At 46.6% G+C, this 20,489-nt stretch overlaps 1 protein-coding gene across 1 annotated transcript; it reads left to right on the top strand.

The window, feature by feature from the left end:
• The first annotated feature begins 17,502 nt into the window (after window positions 1–17,502).
• On the top strand, window positions 17,503–20,265 carry LOC141094030 (nuclear factor 7, brain-like). The gene has a single exon (XM_073579729.1). It carries the CDS (start codon window positions 17,503–17,505, stop codon window positions 19,087–19,089), a length of 1,587 nt encoding a protein of 528 aa, XP_073435830.1. The 3' UTR covers window positions 19,090–20,265.
• Window positions 20,266–20,489: the final 224 nt, after the last annotated feature.

Genomic DNA, 20,489 nt, shown 5'->3' with positions numbered 1-20,489 from the left:
GCGCACGCCTTATTAGAACACTAGATCCATACTGGCAGACAGGCACATTGGAATAGCAATGCCGGGTGTGCGCATGCCTTATTAGAACACTAGATCCATATTGGCAGACAGGCACATTGGAATAGCAGTGCCGAGTGTGCGCTTGCCTTATTAGAACAGTAGATCCATATTGGCAGACAGGCACATTAGAATAGCAGTGCCAAGTGTGCACATGCCTTATTACAACAGTAAATCCATACTGGCAGACAGGCACCTAGCAGAGCAGAGTGTACGCATGCCTTATTAGAACAGTAGATCCATATTGTCACACAGGCACATTGGAATAGCAGTGCCAAGTGTGCGCATGCCTTATTAGAACAGTAGATCCATACTGGCAGACAGGCACATTGGAATAGCAATGCCGAGTGTGCGCATGCCTTATTAGAACGCTAGATCCATATTGGCAGACAGGCACATTGGAATAGCAGTGCCAAGTGTGCACATGCCTTATTACAACAGTAAATCCATACTGGCAGACAGGCACCTAGCAGAGCAGAGTGTACGCATGCCTTATTAGAACAGTAGATCCATATTGTCAGACAGGCACATTGGAATAGCAGTGCCAAGTGTGCGCATGCCTTCTTGGAACACTAGATCCATATTGGCAGACAGGCACATTGGAATAGCAGAGCTGAGTGTGCGCATGCCTTATCAGTACAGTAGATCCATATTGGCAGACAGGCACATTGGAATAGCAGTGCCGAGTGTGCGCATGCCTTATTAGAACAGTAGATCCACACTGGCAGACAGGCACATTGAAATAGCAGTGCAGAGTGTGTGCATGCCTTATTAGAACACTAGATCCATATTGGCAGACAGGCACATTGGAATAGCAGTGCCGAGTGTGCGCATGCCTTATTAGAACAGTAGATCCATATTGTCAGACAGGCACATTGGAATAGCAGTACCGAGTGTGCGCACGCCTTATTAGAACACTAGATCCATATTCGCAGACAGGCACATTGGAATAGCAGTGCCGAGTGTGCGCATGCCTTATTAGAACACTAGATCCATATTGGCAGACAGGCACATTGGAATAGCAGTGCCGAGTGTGCGCATGCCTTCTTGGAACACTAGATCCATATTGGCAGACAGGCACATTGGAATAGCAGTGCCGAGTGTGCGCATGTCTTCTTGGAACACTAGATCCATATTGGCAGACAGGCACATTGGAATAGCAGTGCCGAGTGTGCGCATGCCTTATTAGAACACTAGATCCATATTGGCAGACAGGCACCTAGCAGAGCCGAGTGTGCGCATGCCTTATTAGAACAGTAGATCCATATTGTCAGACAGGCACATTGGAATAGCAGTGTCGAGTGTGCGCATGCCTTCTTGGAACAATAGATCCATATTGGCAGACAGGAACATTGGAATAGCAGTGCCGAGTGTGCGCATGCCTTATTAGACCAGTAGATCCATACTGGCAGACAGGCACATTGGAATAGCAGTGCCGAGTGTGTGCATGCCTTATTAGAACACTAGATCCATATTGGCAGACAGGCACATTGGAATAGCAGTGCCGAGTGTGCGCATGCCTTATTAGAACAGTAGATCCATATTGTCAGACAGGCACATTGGAATAGCAGTGCCTAGTGTGCGCACGCCTTATTAGAACACTATATCCATATTGGCAGACAGGCACATTGGAACAGCAGTGCCGAGTGTGCGCATGCCTTATTAGAACACTAGATCCATATTGGCAGACAGGCACAATGGAATAGCAGTGTCGAGTGTGCGCATGCCTTATTAGAACAGTAGATCCATACTGGCAGACAGGCATATTGGAATAGCAGTGCCGAGTGTGCGCATGCCTTAATAGAACACTAGATCCATATTGGCAGACAGGCACATTGGAATAGCAGTGCCGAGTGTGCGCATGCCTTATTAGAACACTAGATCCATACTGGCAGACAGGCACATTGGAATAGCAGTGCCGAGTGTGTGCATGCCTTATTAGAACAGTAGATCCATATTGGCAGACAGGCACATGGGAATAGCAGTGCAGAATGTGCGCATGCCTTATTAGAACAGTAGATCCATACTGGCAGACAGGCACATTAGAATAGCAGTGCCAAGTGTGTGCATGCCTTATTAGAACAGTAGATCCATATTGGCAGACAGGCACATTGGAATAGCAGTGCCGAGTGTGCGCATGCCTTATTAGAACAGTAGATCCATACTGGCAGACAGGCACATTGGAATAGCAATGCCGAGTGTGCGCATGCCTTATTAGAACACTAGATCCATATTGGCAGACAGGCACATTGGAATAGCAGTTCCGAGTGTGCGCTTGCCTTATTAGAACAGTAGATCCATACTGGCAGACAGGCACATTGGAATAGCAGTGCCAAGTGTGCGCATGCCTTATTGCAACAGTAAATCCATATTGGCAGACAGGCACATTGGAATAGCAGTGCCGAGTGTGCGCTTGCCTTATTAGAACAGTAGATCCATATTGGCAGACAGGCACATTGGAATAGCAGTGCCGAGTGTGCGCATGCCTTATTAGAACAGTAGATCCATATTGTCAGACAGGCACATTGGAATAGCAGTGCCGAGTGTGCGCATGCCTTCTTGGAACACTAGATCCATATTGGCAGACAGGCACATTGGAATAGCAGAGCTGAGTGTGCGCATGCCTTATCAGTACAGTAGATCCATATTGGCAGACAGGCACATTGGAATAGCAGTGCCGAGTGTGCGCATGCCTTATTAGAACACTAGATCCATATTGGCAGACATGCACATTGGAATAGCAGTGCCGAGTGTGCGCATGCCTTCTTGGAACACTAGATCCATATTGGCAGACAGGCACATTGGAATAGCAGTGCCGAGTGTGCGCATGCCTTCTTGGAACACTAGATCCATATTGGCAGACAGGCACATTGGAATAGCAGTGCCGAGTGTGCGCATGCCTTATTAGAACACTAGATCCATATTGTCAGACAGGCACATTGGAATAGCAGTGCCGAGTGTGCGCATGCCTTCTTAGAACACTAGATCCATATTGTCAGACAGGCACATTGGAATAGCAGAGCTGAGTGTGCGCATGCCTTATCAGTACAGTAGATCCATATTGGCAGACAGGCACATTGGAATAGCAGTGCCGAGTGTGCGCATGCCTTATTAGACCAGTAGATCCATACTGGCAGACAGGCACATTGGAATAGCAGTGCCGAGTGTGTGCATGCCTTATTAGAACACTAGATCCATATTGGCAGACAGGCACATTGGAATAGCAGTGCAGAGTGTGCGCATGCCTTATTAGAACAGTAGATCCATATTGTCAGACAGGCACATTGGAATAGCAGTGCCTAGTGTGCGCACGCCTTATTAGAACACTAGATCCATAATGGCAGACAGGCACATTGGAATAGCAGTGCCGAGTGTGCGCATGCCTTATTAGAACAGTAGATCCATATTGTCAGACAGGCACATTGGAATAGCAGTGCCAAGTGTGCGCACGCTTTATTAGAACACTAGATCCATATTTGCAGACAGGCACATTGGAATAGCAGAGCTGAGTGTGCGCATGCCTTATCAGTACAGTAGATCCATATTGGCAGACAGGCACATTGGAATAGCAGTGCCGAGTGTGCGCATGCCTTATTAGAACACTAGATCCATATTGGCAGACAGGCACATTGGAATAGCAGTGCCGAGTGTGCGCATGCCTTCTTGGAACACTAGATCCATATTGGCAGACAGGCACATTGGAATAGCAGTGCCGAGTGTGCGCATGCCTTCTTGGAACACTAGATCCATATTGGCAGACAGGCACATTGGAATAGCAGTGCCGAGTGTGCGCATGCCTTATTAGAACACTAGATCCATATTGGCAGACAGGCACCTAGCAGAGCCGAGTGTGCGCATGCTTTATTAGAACAGTAGATCCATACTGGCAGACAGGCACATTGGAATAGCAGTGCCGAGTGTGGGCATGCCTTATTAGAACAGTAGATCCATATTGGCAGACAGGCACATTGGAATAGCAGTGCCGAGTGTGCGCATGCCTTATTAGAACAGTAGATCCATACTAGCAGACAGGCACATTGGAATAGCAGTGCCGAGTGTGCGCATGCCTTATTAGAACAGTAGATCCATACTGGCAGACAGGCACATTGGAATAGCAGTGCCGAGTGTGCGCATGCCTTATTAGAACAGTAGATCCATACTAGCAGACAGGCACATTGGAATAGCAGTGCCGAGTGTGCGCATGCCTTATTAGAACAGTAGATCCATACTGGCAGACAGGCACATTGGAATAGCAGTGCCGAGTGTGCGCATGCCTTATTACAACAGTAGATCCATATTGGCAGACAGGCACATTGGAATAGCAGTGCCGAGTGTGCGCTTGCCTTATTAGAACAGTAGATCCATATTGGCAGACAGGCACATTAGAATAGCAGTGCCGAGTGTGCGCATGCCTTATTAGAACAGTAGATCCACACTGGCAGACAGGCCCATTGGAATAGCAGTGCCGAGTGTGCGCATGCCTTATTAGAACAGTAGATCCATATTGTCAGACAGGCACATTGGAATAGCAGTGCCGAGTGTGCGCACGCCTTATTAGAACACTAGATCCATATTGGCAGACAGGCACATTGGAACAGCAGTGCCGAGTGTGCGCATGCCTTATTAGAACAGTAGATCCAGATTGGCAGACAGGCACATTGGAATAGGAGAGCCGAGTGTGCGCATGCCTTATTAGAACACTAGGTCCATATTGGCAGACAGGCACATTGGAATAGCAGTGCCGAGTGTGCGCATGCCTTATTAGAACAGTAGATCCATATTGTCAGACAGGCACATTGGAATAGCAGTGCCGAGTGTGCGCACGCCTTATTAGAACAGTAGATCCATATTGGCAGACAGGCACATTGGAATAGCAGTGCCGAGTGTGCGCATGCCTTATTAGAACAGTAGATCCATACTGGCAGACAGGCACATTGGAATAGCAGTACCGAGTGTGCGCACGCCTTATTAGAACACTAGATCCATACTGGCAGACAGGCACATTGGAATAGCAATGCCGGGTGTGCGCATGCCTTATTAGAACACTAGATCCATATTGGCAGACAGGCACATTGGAATAGCAGTGCCGAGTGTGCGCTTGCCTTATTAGAACAGTAGATCCATATTGGCAGACAGGCACATTAGAATAGCAGTGCCGAGTGTGCGCATGCCTTATTAGAACAGTAGATCCACACTGGCAGACAGGCACATTGGAATAGCAGTGCCGAGTGTGCGCATGCCTTATTAGAACAGTAGATCCGTACTGGCAGACAGGCACATTGGAATAGCAGTGCCGAGTGTGCGCACGCCTTATTAGAACACTAGATCCATATTGGCAGACAGGCACATTGGAACAGCAGTGCTGAGTGTGCGCACGCCTTATTAGAACAGTAGATCCATATTGGCAGACAGGCACATTGGAATAGTAGAGCCGAGTGTGCGCATGCCTTATTAGAACACTAGATCCATATTGGCAGACAGGCACATTGGAATAGCAGTGCCGAGTGTGCGCATGCCTTATTTAGAACAGTAGATCCATATTGTCAGACAGGCACATTGGAATAGCAGTGCTGAGTGTGCGCACGCCTTATTAGAACACTAGATCCATATTGGCAGACAGGCACATTGGAATAGCAGTGCCGAGTGTGCGCATGCCTTATTAGAACACTAGATCCATATTGGCAGACAGGCACATTGGAATAGCAGTGCCGAGTGTGCGCATGCCTTCTTGGAACACTAGATCCTTATTGGCAGACAGGCACATTGGAATAGCAGTGCCGAGTGTGCGCATGCCTTCTTGGAACACTAGATCCATATTGGCAGACAGGCACATTGGAATAGCAGTGCCGAGTGTGCGCATGCCTTCTTGGAACGCTAGATCCATATTGACAAACAGGCACATTGGAATAGCAGAGCTGAGTGTGTGCATGCCTTATCAGTACAGTAGATCCATATTGGCAGACGGGCACATAGGAATAGCAGTGCCGAGTGTGCGCATGCTTTATTAGAACAGTAGATCCATACTGGCAGACAGGCACATTGGAATAGCAGTACCGAGTGTGCGCATGCTTTATTAGAACAGTAGATCCATACTGGCAGACAGGCACATTGGAATAGCAGTGCCGAGTGTGCGCACGCCTTATTAGAACAGTAGATCCATACTGACAGACAGGCACCTAGCAGAGCCGAGTGTGCGCATGCCTTATTAGAACAGTAGATCCATATTGTCAGACAGGCACATTGGAATAGCAGTGCCGAGTGTGCGCATGTCTTCTTGGAACACTAGATCCATATTGGCAGACAGGCACATTGGAATAGCAGAGCTGAGTGTGCGCATGCCTTATCAGTACAGTAGATCCATATTGGCAGACAGGCACATTGGAATAGCAGTGCCGAGTGTGCGCATGCCTTATTAGAACACTAGATCCATATTGGCAGACATGCACATTGGAATAGCAGTGCCGAGTGTGCGCATGCCTTCTTGGAACACTAGATCCATATTGGCAGACAGGCACATTGGAATAGCAGTGCCGAGTGTGCGCATGCCTTCTTGGAACACTAGATCCATATTGGCAGACAGGCACATTGGAATAGCAGTGCCGAGTGTGCGCATGCCTTATTAGAACACTAGATCCATATTGTCAGACAGGCACATTGGAATAGCAGTGCCGAGTGTGCGCATGCCTTCTTGGAACACTAGATCCATATTGTCAGACAGGCACATTGGAATAGCAGAGCTGAGTGTGCGCATGCCTTATCAGTACAGTAGATCCATATTGGCAGACAGGCACATTGGAATAGCAGTGCCGAGTGTGCGCATGCCTTATTAGACCAGTAGATCCATACTGGCAGACAGGCACATTGGAATAGCAGTGCCGAGTGTGTGCATGCCTTATTAGAACACTAGATCCATATTGGCAGACAGGCACATTGGAATAGCAGTGCAGAGTGTGCGCATGCCTTATTAGAACAGTAGATCCATATTGTCAGACAGGCACATTGGAATAGCAGTGCCTAGTGTGCGCACGCCTTATTAGAACACTAGATCCATAATGGCAGACAGGCACATTGGAATAGCAGTGCCGAGTGTGCGCATGCCTTATTAGAACAGTAGATCCATATTGTCAGACAGGCACATTGGAATAGCAGTGCCTAGTGTGCGCACGCTTTATTAGAACACTAGATCCATATTTGCAGACAGGCACATTGGAATAGCAGAGCTGAGTGTGCGCATGCCTTATCAGTACAGTAGATCCATATTGGCAGACAGGCACATTGGAATAGCAGTGCCGAGTGTGCGCATGCCTTATTAGAACACTAGATCCATATTGGCAGACAGGCACATTGGAATAGCAGTGCCGAGTGTGCGCATGCCTTCTTGGAACACTAGATCCATATTGGCAGACAGGCACATTGGAATAGCAGTGCCGAGTGTGCGCATGCCTTCTTGGAACACTAGATCCATATTGGCAGACAGGCACATTGGAATAGCAGTGCCGAGTGTGCGCATGCCTTATTAGAACACTAGATCCATATTGGCAGACAGGCACCTAGCAGAGCCGAGTGTGCGCATGCTTTATTAGAACAGTAGATCCATACTGGCAGACAGGCACATTGGAATAGCAGTGCCGAGTGTGGGCATGCCTTATTAGAACAGTAGATCCATATTGGCAGACAGGCACATTGGAATAGCAGTGCCGAGTGTGCGCATGCCTTATTAGAACAGTAGATCCATACTAGCAGACAGGCACATTGGAATAGCAGTGCCGAGTGTGCGCATGCCTTATTAGAACAGTAGATCCATACTGGCAGACAGGCACATTGGAATAGCAGTGCCGAGTGTGCGCATGCCTTATTAGAACAGTAGATCCATACTAGCAGACAGGCACATTGGAATAGCAGTGCCGAGTGTGCGCATGCCTTATTAGAACAGTAGATCCATACTGGCAGACAGGCACATTGGAATAGCAGTGCCGAGTGTGCGCATGCCTTATTACAACAGTAGATCCATATTGGCAGACAGGCACATTGGAATAGCAGTGCCGAGTGTGCGCTTGCCTTATTAGAACAGTAGATCCATATTGGCAGACAGGCACATTAGAATAGCAGTGCCGAGTGTGCGCATGCCTTATTAGAACAGTAGATCCACACTGGCAGACAGGCCCATTGGAATAGCAGTGCCGAGTGTGCGCATGCCTTATTAGAACAGTAGATCCATATTGTCAGACAGGCACATTGGAATAGCAGTGCCGAGTGTGCGCACGCCTTATTAGAACACTAGATCCATATTGGCAGACAGGCACATTGGAACAGCAGTGCCGAGTGTGCGCATGCCTTATTAGAACAGTAGATCCATATTGGCAGACAGGCACATTGGAATAGGAGAGCCGAGTGTGCGCATGCCTTATTAGAACACTAGATCCATATTGGCAGACAGGCACATTGGAATAGCAGTGCCGAGTGTGCGCATGCCTTATTAGAACAGTAGATCCATATTGTCAGACAGGCACATTGGAATAGCAGTGCCGAGTGTGCGCACGCCTTATTAGAACAGTAGATCCATATTGGCAGACAGGCACATTGGAATAGCAGTTCCGAGTGTGCGCATGCCTTATTAGAACAGTAGATCCATACTGGCAGACAGGCACATTGGAATAGCAGTACCGAGTGTGCGCACGCCTTATTAGAACACTAGATCCATACTGGCAGACAGGCACATTGGAATAGCAATGCCGGGTGTGCGCATGCCTTATTAGAACACTAGATCCATATTGGCAGACAGGCACATTGGAATAGCAGTGCCGAGTGTGCGCTTGCCTTATTAGAACAGTAGATCCATATTGGCAGACAGGCACATTAGAATAGCAGTGCCGAGTGTGCGCATGCCTTATTAGAACAGTAGATCCACACTGGCAGACAGGCACATTGGAATAGCAGTGCCGAGTGTGCGCATGCCTTATTAGAACAGTAGATCCGTACTGGCAGACAGGCACATTGGAATAGCAGTGCCGAGTGTGCGCACGCCTTATTAGAACACTAGATCCATATTGGCAGACAGGCACATTGGAACAGCAGTGCCGAGTGTGCGCACGCCTTATTAGAACAGTAGATCCATATTGGCAGACAGGCACATTGGAATAGTAGAGCCGAGTGTGCACACGCCTTATTAGAACAGTAGATCCATACTGGCAGATAGGCACATTGGAATAGCAGTGCCGAGTGTGGGCATGCCTTATTAGAACAGTAGATCCATATTGGCAGACAGGCACATTGGAATAGCAGTGCCGAGTGTGCGCATGCCTTATTAGAACAGTAGATCCATACTAGCAGACAGGCACATTGGAATAGCAGTGCCGAGTGTGCGCATGCCTTATTAGAACAGTAGATCCATACTGGCAGACAGGCACATTGGAATAGCAGTGCCGAGTGTGCGCATGCCTTATTACAACAGTAGATCCATATTGGCAGACAGGCACATTGGAATAGCAGTGCTGAGTGTGCGCTTGCCTTATTAGAACAGTAGATCCATATTGGCAGACAGGCACATTAGAATAGCAGTGCCGAGTGTGCGCATGCCTTATTAGAACAGTAGATCCACACTGGCAGACAGGCCCATTGGAATAGCAGTGCCGAGTGTGCGCATGCCTTATTAGAACAGTAGATCCATATTGTCAGACAGGCACATTGGAATAGCAGTGCCGAGTGTGCGCACGCCTTATTAGAACACTAGATCCATATTGGCAGACAGGCACATTGGAACAGCAGTGCCGAGTGTGCGCATGCCTTATTAGAACAGTAGATCCATATTGGCAGACAGGCACATTGGAATAGGAGAGCCGAGTGTGCGCATGCCTTATTAGAACACTAGATCCATATTGGCAGACAGGCACATTGGAATAGCAGTGCCGAGTGTGCGCATGCCTTATTAGAACAGTAGATCCATATTGTCAGACAGGCACATTGGAATAGCAGTGCCGAGTGTGCGCACGCCTTATTAGAACAGTAGATCCATATTGGCAGACAGGCACATTGGAATAGCAGTGCCGAGTGTGCGCATGCCTTATTAGAACAGTAGATCCATACTGGCAGACAGGCACATTGGAATAGCAGTACCGAGTGTGCGCACGCCTTATTAGAACACTAGATCCATACTGGCAGACAGGCACATTGGAATAGCAATGCCGGGTGTGCGCATGCCTTATTAGAACACTAGATCCATATTGGCAGACAGGCACATTGGAATAGCAGTGCCGAGTGTGCGCTTGCCTTATTAGAACAGTAGATCCATATTGGCAGACAGGCACATTAGAATAGCAGTGCCGAGTGTGCGCATGCCTTATTAGAACAGTAGATCCACACTGGCAGACAGGCACATTGGAATAGCAGTGCCGAGTGTGCGCATGCCTTATTAGAACAGTAGATCCGTACTGGCAGACAGGCACATTGGAATAGCAGTGCCGAGTGTGCGCACGCCTTATTAGAACACTAGATCCATATTGGCAGACAGGCACATTGGAACAGCAGTGCTGAGTGTGCGCACGCCTTATTAGAACAGTAGATCCATATTGGCAGACAGGCACATTGGAATAGTAGAGCCGAGTGTGCGCATGCCTTATTAGAACACTAGATCCATATTGGCAGACAGGCACATTGGAATAGCAGTGCCGAGTGTGCGCATGCCTTATTTAGAACAGTAGATCCATATTGTCAGACAGGCACATTGGAATAGCAGTGCTGAGTGTGCGCACGCCTTATTAGAACACTAGATCCATATTGGCAGACAGGCACATTGGAATAGCAGTGCCGAGTGTGCGCATGCCTTATTAGAACACTAGATCCATATTGGCAGACAGGCACATTGGAATAGCAGTGCCGAGTGTGCGCATGCCTTCTTGGAACACTAGATCCTTATTGGCAGACAGGCACATTGGAATAGCAGTGCCGAGTGTGCGCATGCCTTCTTGGAACACTAGATCCATATTGGCAGACAGGCACATTGGAATAGCAGTGCCGAGTGTGCGCATGCCTTCTTGGAACACTAGATCCATATTGACAAACAGGCACATTGGAATAGCAGAGCTGAGTGTGTGCATGCCTTATCAGTACAGTAGATCCATATTGGCAGACGGGCACATAGGAATAGCAGTGCCGAGTGTGCGCATGCTTTATTAGAACAGTAGATCCATACTGGCAGACAGGCACTTTGGAATAGCAGTGCCGAGTGTGCGCATGCCTTATTAGAACAGTAGATCCATATTGGCAGACAGGCACATTGGAATAGCAGTGCCGAGTGTGCGCATGCCTTATTAGAACAGTAGATCCATATTGGCAGACAAGCACCTAGCAGAGCCGAGTGTGCGCACAGCAGAGGAGCATTAGTAAGAAGGCGCATTAGGCCGGGGTCACACTGGCGAGAAATACGGCCGAGTGAGAGGCGCTAAAAGCACGCATTAGACACGGACCAATGATTCTCTATGGGGTCCCTCCCAACAGCCGTATATTTCTTGTCTGTATTCTACGGTCCGTGCTAATTGCAGCATGCTGGGATTGTCAGCGCACTACGCCCGTAATACGCCAATGCAAGTCTATGGGAGCGCAAAAAATACGGATTACACACGGACCACACATGTGACTTGTGAGAAATACGCACCCGGTGTCCTTTACCAAAGCCGGCAATTCAGTGCGCGATACAGTAAACTCACACTGACAGGTTTAATAAAGAAACCAAAGAATAGATATAGACACATAGAATATATATATGTATACCCACACAAGTCATTGTGACATATATATATATTTATATTTCACAGAGTTCTTCATAGCAGAATAGCCGCTATTTCAATTGCCGGCTTCTATCAGATCCTTCCCCAACCCGTCATGAAATGACACATGGTTTACATTCAGTAAAGTATTTCATGTTTTTCTTGTAGTTGTAGTTGTTATTTTAAGGGGTTAATTCGGTGTTTAAAAATGCGTGGGCTTCCCATTGCCCTATAGTGGTGGCGAGTGGGTTAATCTAACAAAGGGTTAATGTCACCATTCGATTGTATATGACCGTATGGTTAGTGTGACCCCGGCCTTAAGTCCAAACACGCGGAGGCCGGTGAACGCCAAATTACCTTATTACTCAGGCAATGTGCAGCGACCTAGGAGGTGGTGCAGAAAGAGCGCGGCCTGGGGAAGGAAGACGCACGGACGGTGCTGGAGCCAGGCCCACACCCACAGCTGCCTGCCAAATGCGGTTTTTGACATGATGTACGGTGTCAGGTAAAAATGGCCGCCATTAATTACAGCCCGCCGCACACTGCTGAGGTAAAATGAAAGCCGGGCTCTGATTGGGTAAAAGGAAAACTGAGATATGATTGGTTGCTATGGCATATAGAAGCTGAGTTTTGATTGGTTGTTATGGGCAGCAAAGGTAGTTGTACTGTGAGGCAGTTCAGATGAATGAGGACATGTAAGACACGTCCTGTACAATTATCGCAAGGTGGGTGGTATTTAGGGCCCACTCTGTATTATACATACATTGGGGGCATGAAAAACTGTCTTTGTTGGCCATAGCAACCAATTACAGATCCACTTTCATTTTCCAACAGTGACCAATCAGAGCTCAGCTTTCTTTTTGCCAGAACAACCAATCTGCGCTCACCTTTCATTTTACCTGAGCAGGGTATGAAATGTAAGCTGTCCTCCGATTGCGACATTACCTCTCAATGAGTGACGCATTTATAAACCGCGCCAGGGGCTTCTGGGTAATCTATATGTTCTAGAACCTTCTTAGTATGAACTAATCTGGATTTCACTCTTTATACATGGGATTATAAGGATAAGTTTCCAGTATAAAGGACGGACGGCGCCATCTGCTGCCCACGTGAGGGTACAACTTCTGTCGTCCAAGAATACAGAATGAAGAGCCAGCGGGAGTATCTAAGATACAAAACAGCATCAATGATATGTCAGTCATTTCCACCATATAGGCGGAAGCATCTGGATACGGTATGGGGGCGCCATCCCTCCCCCTCATCCGCTGACGGTGCTTTATGTAGCCACGCTTAGGGGTTAAACATCTGTTCCGCTCATCCGCATGTTGCTTTCACTTATGGATTCTTTCTTGTCATGCCAAGTTGTGTGGGACGTGGACCTTTGCCCCCCACCCTACAATGGTAAACAGTCCATAGACTCGCCGGGCGATCCAGCCGCCACTGTTGTTTATGGGATCGTGAGACACCTCGTTAGGATATTCTAGAAGGAAAACTGCAGATTCAGCTCATATTGTGAGGGTGATGGAGGATAAGACACACATGGGCCACCACAAATGGCAACCTGACCCCCCGACAGAAGATCCGTAATATGTACTGAGTCGCCCACATCCATAGCCATCGTCAGCTCGTATTCAGATGCTCTACGCACTTCTAAGCAGGGTCTGCTCTCATACAGACTCTAGACTTGGCCCATCATCGTGTCCATAGGCCTCCACATCATGAGTGGTCCCAAACCCTCAGATCATTGGAGCTGTGAGCTTCATCCAGAACTTTCCACACATAATATAAATGAGGAAGGCAAAATCCATACCCAAGAGGATCAGAACTTGTCTGCATGGCTTCCAGCTAGAAGATGACCCACTAACACAGGAATGGCGGGATTAACGTGAGCAACTTCACACGAAAAGCAGCTAGTCACTCTCTTGGAGGTCACTAACGTAAAGGGCTTGTCCCTGTTGAGTTAATGTTTATCCCCAAACATTGGGAGCAGCAGTGGAAATCCACTAGTTGACCCATTACTGGGAGATTCCTGGCCCACTAAGTTAACTAGGCCCATAGTTGGCCATTTCCTGCACAAAGGTCAGTGCCCATATCATCATAGTAGATTGTAACAGCTGGAACTGGTTCAAAACAACAGAACAGATCCAGGACATGTCTTCTGTAAGGGGTGATGCTGATCAGGAAACCCACTTCCATAACAAGCTGACTGCAATGACACTCCCATATATCTGCATGATCTGAAGTCCATCATCCAGGATTCATGAGTGGTGGAGTCTTTGATGTTATATTTACTTGTCCAGGGCAGGGTGACTGGCGAAGGAAGGTCTTGGGAGTGGGATTTAATTCTGTGGTCACCTATGAATTAAGAACAGAAAGTCGGAAGATTTAGTCATCTTCTCTTACCGTCGTCAGGGGTAGTCATAGAAAGTGCGAGGTTGCGGTCACATCTGAGGCCTGGTGGCCAGAGGGGCTCAAAAGACCCTTCTTCTATATAGTGAGACCCATGGTAGGTGGATGGCTCAGTTACACATTTTCCATTGGGGCCCAGGAGTTTCAAGGTGAAGTGTTGTGTTTTACATTTCCATTCACTAAATTCTAATTATTCCGATATCTCCACAGTTGGGAATAGTCATTCTCCAAGAAGTCTTACAGACAAAACATTGTTTTCTGCCAGGAACACGTAGGATGTGTAGACACTATGGGACACGTCGACCTCCCACCCCAGCCTGGAGAGATAAGACCTTAGAGAGGATTACCACCCAACACGCTCCACACTGGCCAGGTCAATGTCTCTGCCGTGATTTGTGTTAGGACAACCACTGCTGTCTGTTGTTCTATCACTGCCGGGATGCTCTCTGAAGATAATGGAGAATATTCTCTGCTTGCCTCCAAGTCAAAAATAAATGCTAAATAATGAGTATTTATTTTCCATTGGTGATTGTAGTCATCCTCAACGTCTCGGTGTGTGTGTTCTACTTGGATGGAGATTGTGGTCAGCCTACCTCACTTAAAATGAATGTGAGCTCAATGAGGTGACCTCCTGGAAGCCGTAAAAGGAGAATCTAAGTCATAAATGCATACCTCTATAGAAAGATCTCATTCTGATGGAGCATGGGAACTGAAAATGGACGAAGCAAAGTTGGAGGAGTCCCACAGAAGAACCTTGCAGTAGACCAAATTCCACCACTCCTACACTTTTGCCACTGTAATTGTTAAAGAGTATACAACTTGACAATCCAAAAATTCATTAGTGTCAGCTGAACCCCACTGGCACCAGCTGTCTAATTTGTATGAGGTTGTCCCAACTTTCCCAAAAAGTCAAAAGAAAATTTGAGCGGTCGGATTTCCAGTAACTATTGTCTTATTTTCGGAGAAGATAAGATGTCACTAGAAGTATCTGAAAAGACCTTATTCCCTATTATTGATAGACTGTGCTTTACTTCTAATACACACACTTCACACTGATGACCAAAAGGTAACAATGTTTTGACCTTCTGACTTTCAGGCTCCATATCTCACCATCCTCTACAGCTCCGAATGTGAGACTCCCATCGTTTATAGACAATCCTCTTGGCTATTTCATACATATATTTGACTTGAAGCTATTCAGCATATGATTATTTCTGCAGATTCTAGTCATGTCACTGCATTGTTACTGTTTTGCTCCTAAAAATCTAAATTTTAATTTTTATTATTTTGTTTTTGTGTAAATCCACCTTTGGCTTTCACCACTGCCTGAATCCTTCTGGGTTACTCTTGATCAGATTTAATCATATTTTGACCGAAATTTGATTTCAGGTCTCTTCTACACGTTCCCCATGTTGGTTCACACTGTTCTCCTCACTTGGGTGAGTATACAGCTTTCCTTCACCTCTACCCACCAGTGTGGGATTGGGTTGACATCTGGGGACTGTGGGGACAATCCAGATCCTCTACTTCATTGTCATTGACCCATTTCTTCTCCAATCTTGACGTATGCTTCAGGCCATTGTCCTGTTGGAACACTATGTCGTCCTTTTCATACCCATAGTACTTGAGTGTACGAAGTAACTTGTCTTGGAGGATACTCACATATAGCTCAGCATATCACTGGTCAAGTATCCTACACGTTTGGCTGTGAAACAACCCCATATCATCAGGCTTCCTCCACCAAACTTAACACTTCCCTCAATTTCTCGATCCGTTAGCCCCTTTTTCCCTTGTTTCATACAGACCCATTTGCAGCCATCAGAGTCTAGTCTGTTGATTTTCAGCTCATCGCTCCAAATCACCCGTCTCCAGTTCTCTATTGTCTACTTTTCTTGCTTTTTTGCAGACGCAAGCCAACACTTCATATGACAACATTGAAGTTGAGACTTTTTCAACCTTTTCGGGCCACCATTCCAGACTTGTGTAACACACATCGCGGGGTGCTTGCATGGACATCTGTGATCTCAATATTATGAAGTCTATGAGCCACCTCCCCTGCCATGTTTGTTGCAGCAGAACTGATAGACCTTGTGATGAACCGACTTCTTGACTCCGAATTTTGCCTGGATATCCTCCTCTTGGCTTCTGAATGGAAAGACTTCATATCGTATTCTTGGTGTTCACATGATGCAGTTTGGCAATTTTCTTTGCCGAGACACCACTGTTGATGAGCTGGATGATGCTGCTTCTCTTTTCTTGGGAAATCTTCATGGTGGCTCCTCGATTCAAACCAGTGACCTTTTGCTTGGCAATCAAACTAATAATACACTGATCTATTAGGGAATGTGAGAACAGGTTGTAATTTGTAGTATAAAGGAAGAAGAAGATTATTCCACTATCAGGGGAAAAACAGTAACAATGCAGTGACATGACGAGAATCCGCATAACTAATCATATGCTAAATAGCTGCAAGTCACACTTATGTATGGGATATCCAAGAGAATTGTCTATTAGATGATTGTGGTCTCACGATCAAAGTAGTAGTGGATGGTGAGATATGGAGCCTGAAATTCAGAAGGTCAAATCATTCTTACCCTTTTGCTCGTCAGTGTATTTTGGGAAGAGGACGACAAGACTTCATGTCTTTATTATTTGTAGTTAATTTCCTAATTTTTACTTTGAAAGAGGTTCTCCGCAGCTGTCTGTACAGTGAACTCGCCAAAAGCTCCGTTAATACATTATGTAAATAAACCTTCAGTGTCATGTAAGGCACAAGACTTATCAGACATGACCAGTAATGGTTATCTCAGTGGTGCAGTAGTCCTTCCTGTCATCCCACCCATAGCCAATTGTCTATGTTTTCCTTCAGACACATATTAACCCCTTGATGCATGTTCGAAAAGTAAGTTACTCCTGAGATTCTCCTAGAGATGAGGATCTTATGGTAATGATGCTGATTAACATGCTTTGTCTATCCATGGAACATTAATTGGAGAACGTATACACTATACACAAATTAATACCCCTGATATGAAAGACTTGACTGAAGATCCATAGTGAGGTCAAATGTGGGTGGACATCTTCACAAGTCTAAACCACCCAGTTGGTCTATCCGAAAACCCAAGTGTTCATCAGGCCTGAACATACAACTTTTGGGTGGAGAAGATAGTGACTTACGCAATTGTAAAAGGTCCTTCAAGACTCGTTAGAGTTAAAAAAAAGTTGCCTCGTCACGACTTCAACTGCAAATATCCAAGAGAGATTTTCAGTTTCAATGATGGCCTCCTCCGACGTGAGGGACGAGCTGAGCTGCTCCATCTGCTTGAATATCTATACTGATCCCGTCACCCTAAGATGTGGACACAACTTCTGCCGGGAGTGTATTGATCGGGCTCTGGATACTCAGGAGGGCTCTGGAGTTTATACCTGTCCCGATTGCCGAGAAGAATTCCAAGATCGTCCATTGCTGTATACAACGATCGCACTGAGGAACATAGCAGAACATTTCCACACGTTCCAACCAGAGTGTTCGGTATTTTGCAGTTACTGTAATCACTCTCCAGTACCTGCTACCAAATCATGTCTGTCGTGTAAAGTGTCCTTATGTGATAGACACCTGAGAGTCCATAGCAAGTCAAGAGAACATGTCCTCACAGACCCTACAGCTTCTGTACAGGATGGGAAATGTTCCATCCATAAGAAGGCTCTGGAGTATTACTGCTCGGAAGATTCTGCTTTTATATGTGTCACCTGTTGTCTGGCAAGTGAACACCAGGGCCATCAGGTGGAGCTTCTAGAAGAAGCTGCCAAGAAGAAGAAGGACAAAATGAACATTCTTCTGAAGAACTTGAACTCCAAAAAAGCCGAAACAGAAAAAAGAGTCCGGGACCTTCAAGAGGGCAAAAGAGGAGTACAAGAGAAGGCATCTGGAATAAGAAGGAGAGTCACTGCCATCTTTAGAGACATTCGGAGACAGCTGGAGGACCTTGAGAAGAAGGTTCTAAGTGATATCTCCAAACAGCAAGACCATGCAGCTTTCACCACCTTCAACCTGATCCAACAGCTGGACATCCAGAAAGATGAGATATACAGCAAAATACTGTACCTCAATGAGTTGTGCAACATGACTGAACCAATGGCAATTTTGCAAGAACGGGAGTCCAGTGGAGACAATTTTTGTGGTGTGTTTATGGGGGAGGACAAGAATGAGGGGAAGAATGCAAACAAGTTGGACATCGCAGAAAATGTGGAAGAAGGTTTGATTTCAGAGACACTCGTACAAGGTTTATCCCAAATACTGAAAAATGTAAAAAAAGGAATCAACATTCAGGCCCCTACAGAGATTCTCCTGGATGTGAACACCGCTTGTAAAAACGTCAAAATATCACACGACCTGAAGACGGCATCCTGGTCCCAGGTTAAGCTGAACTGTCCGGAAACGACCCGGAGATTTCAGGATCCTCAAGTATTGAGCACCAGGAGCTTCTGCACAGGACGCCATTATTTTGAGGTGGATACTAGCAAGACAGGAAACTGGAGAGTGGGGCTGTGCTATCCCAGCATTGACCGGAGCGGGCACCAGTCATGGATTGGGGATAATAAGAAGTCCTGGTGCTTGCGTAAGGTCTACTACAATAACAGCAACCTGTATTCAGTCATGCATGACAGCAAGGTTGTCCAGTTACCTCAACAAAGGTCTCACAAGTTCAGGGTCTATCTGGACTATGAGGCTGGGGAGTTGTCTTTCTACGAGCTCAATGACCCCATAAGGCACCTCCACACCTTCACCACCACTTTTACTGAGCCTCTCCATGCCGCCTTCTGTGTACTGAAGGATGGGTGCATAAAGATCTGCAATTGAGGATGCTTTAAGAAGTCCAAGTTGCTTATGGACAAGCAAGTGGTCCTCCTTCTTCCTAACATTAACCATCGAAAATTCACAGTTTCAAGGCAAGAATGTTCCTTCTACCCTTTTTGAGGAGCATTCTCATTCATTCTAAAATGTTCCATTGTTTCGTTGTCTGCAGTTCTTGAGATGACAACAAATATGGCTACCTTACAAGAGTTAGCTTTGAAGCTTCAGGTCTCGGAGCCGGTTGGAGAACCTTGAAAAATTCACTCCAGTTCAAGACAAGTAGTGTCCTTCTGCCATTTTAAAGGAGCCATCTCATGGATTCAGTAATTCTCTAATGCTGTCTCCTCTTGATGATGACCAAACATGGACACCTTAGAAGGGTTATCATTGAAGCTTCAAGGTTCCTGAATGGATTATATCTGGATTTATATGGTGGTGGAGATGGAGAATTGGACATTCGCGAGTCTTGGACAAGCAACAAGGTCAACAGTCATATTGGACTTGTATGTTTTCACTGTGCCGACTAGTTGACAAGTCTCTGAGGGGTGGAAACGTAGGGGCAGATAGTAGCAGAGCTCTATGGGAGAAAGGTTGGTAGTAATGGAAGTCACGGGGGGCAGGTTGACAGGCACTTTGGGGGAGTCATAACTGGGCAGTAGCCTTAAAGGGAGGAAGGAGACGAAGGAGTCGCACTAAAGTAAAATGATTTAGACCCCATTGCGTTGGGCAGCAGATGAATAATTGTGGCAATGCCACCGACCGCAGTGCTCCCGATACGGCCCTTAGGTTGGTGCTGATGCCAATCTACGGAAGCAGTGGCTTCTCTTATTTGCTAAGCCAGTGTAGTGGCAGTAGACGTGGAGGGGATGTTCCTCACTTTACCACCAGGGTACGAGATCGAGTTGTGTGATTTCAGATTTTGCTTATATCATGTATAAAGAATAGTCCCCGATGAGAAAACCTTATCCGCCTTCTACCACAAACAGCGCCATACCTTTCAACAGATCGTGTGCGGTACTGCAGCTCAGTCACATTGAATTTGATGAAGCTGAGCTGCAGTACCAGACTCAACCAGGGGACAGGCATGGCGCTGTTTTTGTCAGAAGCTGCTATGTTTGTCTAGCAGTGCACAATCATGTCATGCTTGTGGCTTTCTGAAAAATAAAATAAATATTCAACACATTTATTAATAATTTATTATTCTTCTCGGTGTGGGGGGTTATTACCAGTCCTAGGATCACATGTTCTCCGCTAGTGGTTCCCCCGCTGGGTACACGGCCAATACTGATCATGGAGGACAAAGAGGTCCTGCACCCTCCATAATGTACTAATAACATCTAGTGCGAAACCGTCTGCTGCATCTAATCCTTTCCTGTGCGATACCATCTGCTGCATCTAATCCAGTC

The sequence above is a fragment of the Dendrobates tinctorius genome, unplaced genomic scaffold, assembly GCF_039654945.1.
Source record: "Dendrobates tinctorius isolate UK_male_01 unplaced genomic scaffold, ASM3965494v1 ptg000063l, whole genome shotgun sequence".
NCBI lineage: Eukaryota > Metazoa > Chordata > Amphibia > Anura > Dendrobatidae > Dendrobates > Dendrobates tinctorius.
This window is presented reverse-complemented; position numbering and strand designations above follow the sequence as displayed.

What these genes read in the sequence shown, in the direction of transcription:
- LOC141094030 (XM_073579729.1), top strand. Translation starts at nt 17,503, where the DNA reads ATGATGGCCTCCTCCGACGTGAGGGACGAGCTGAGCTGCTCCATCTGC.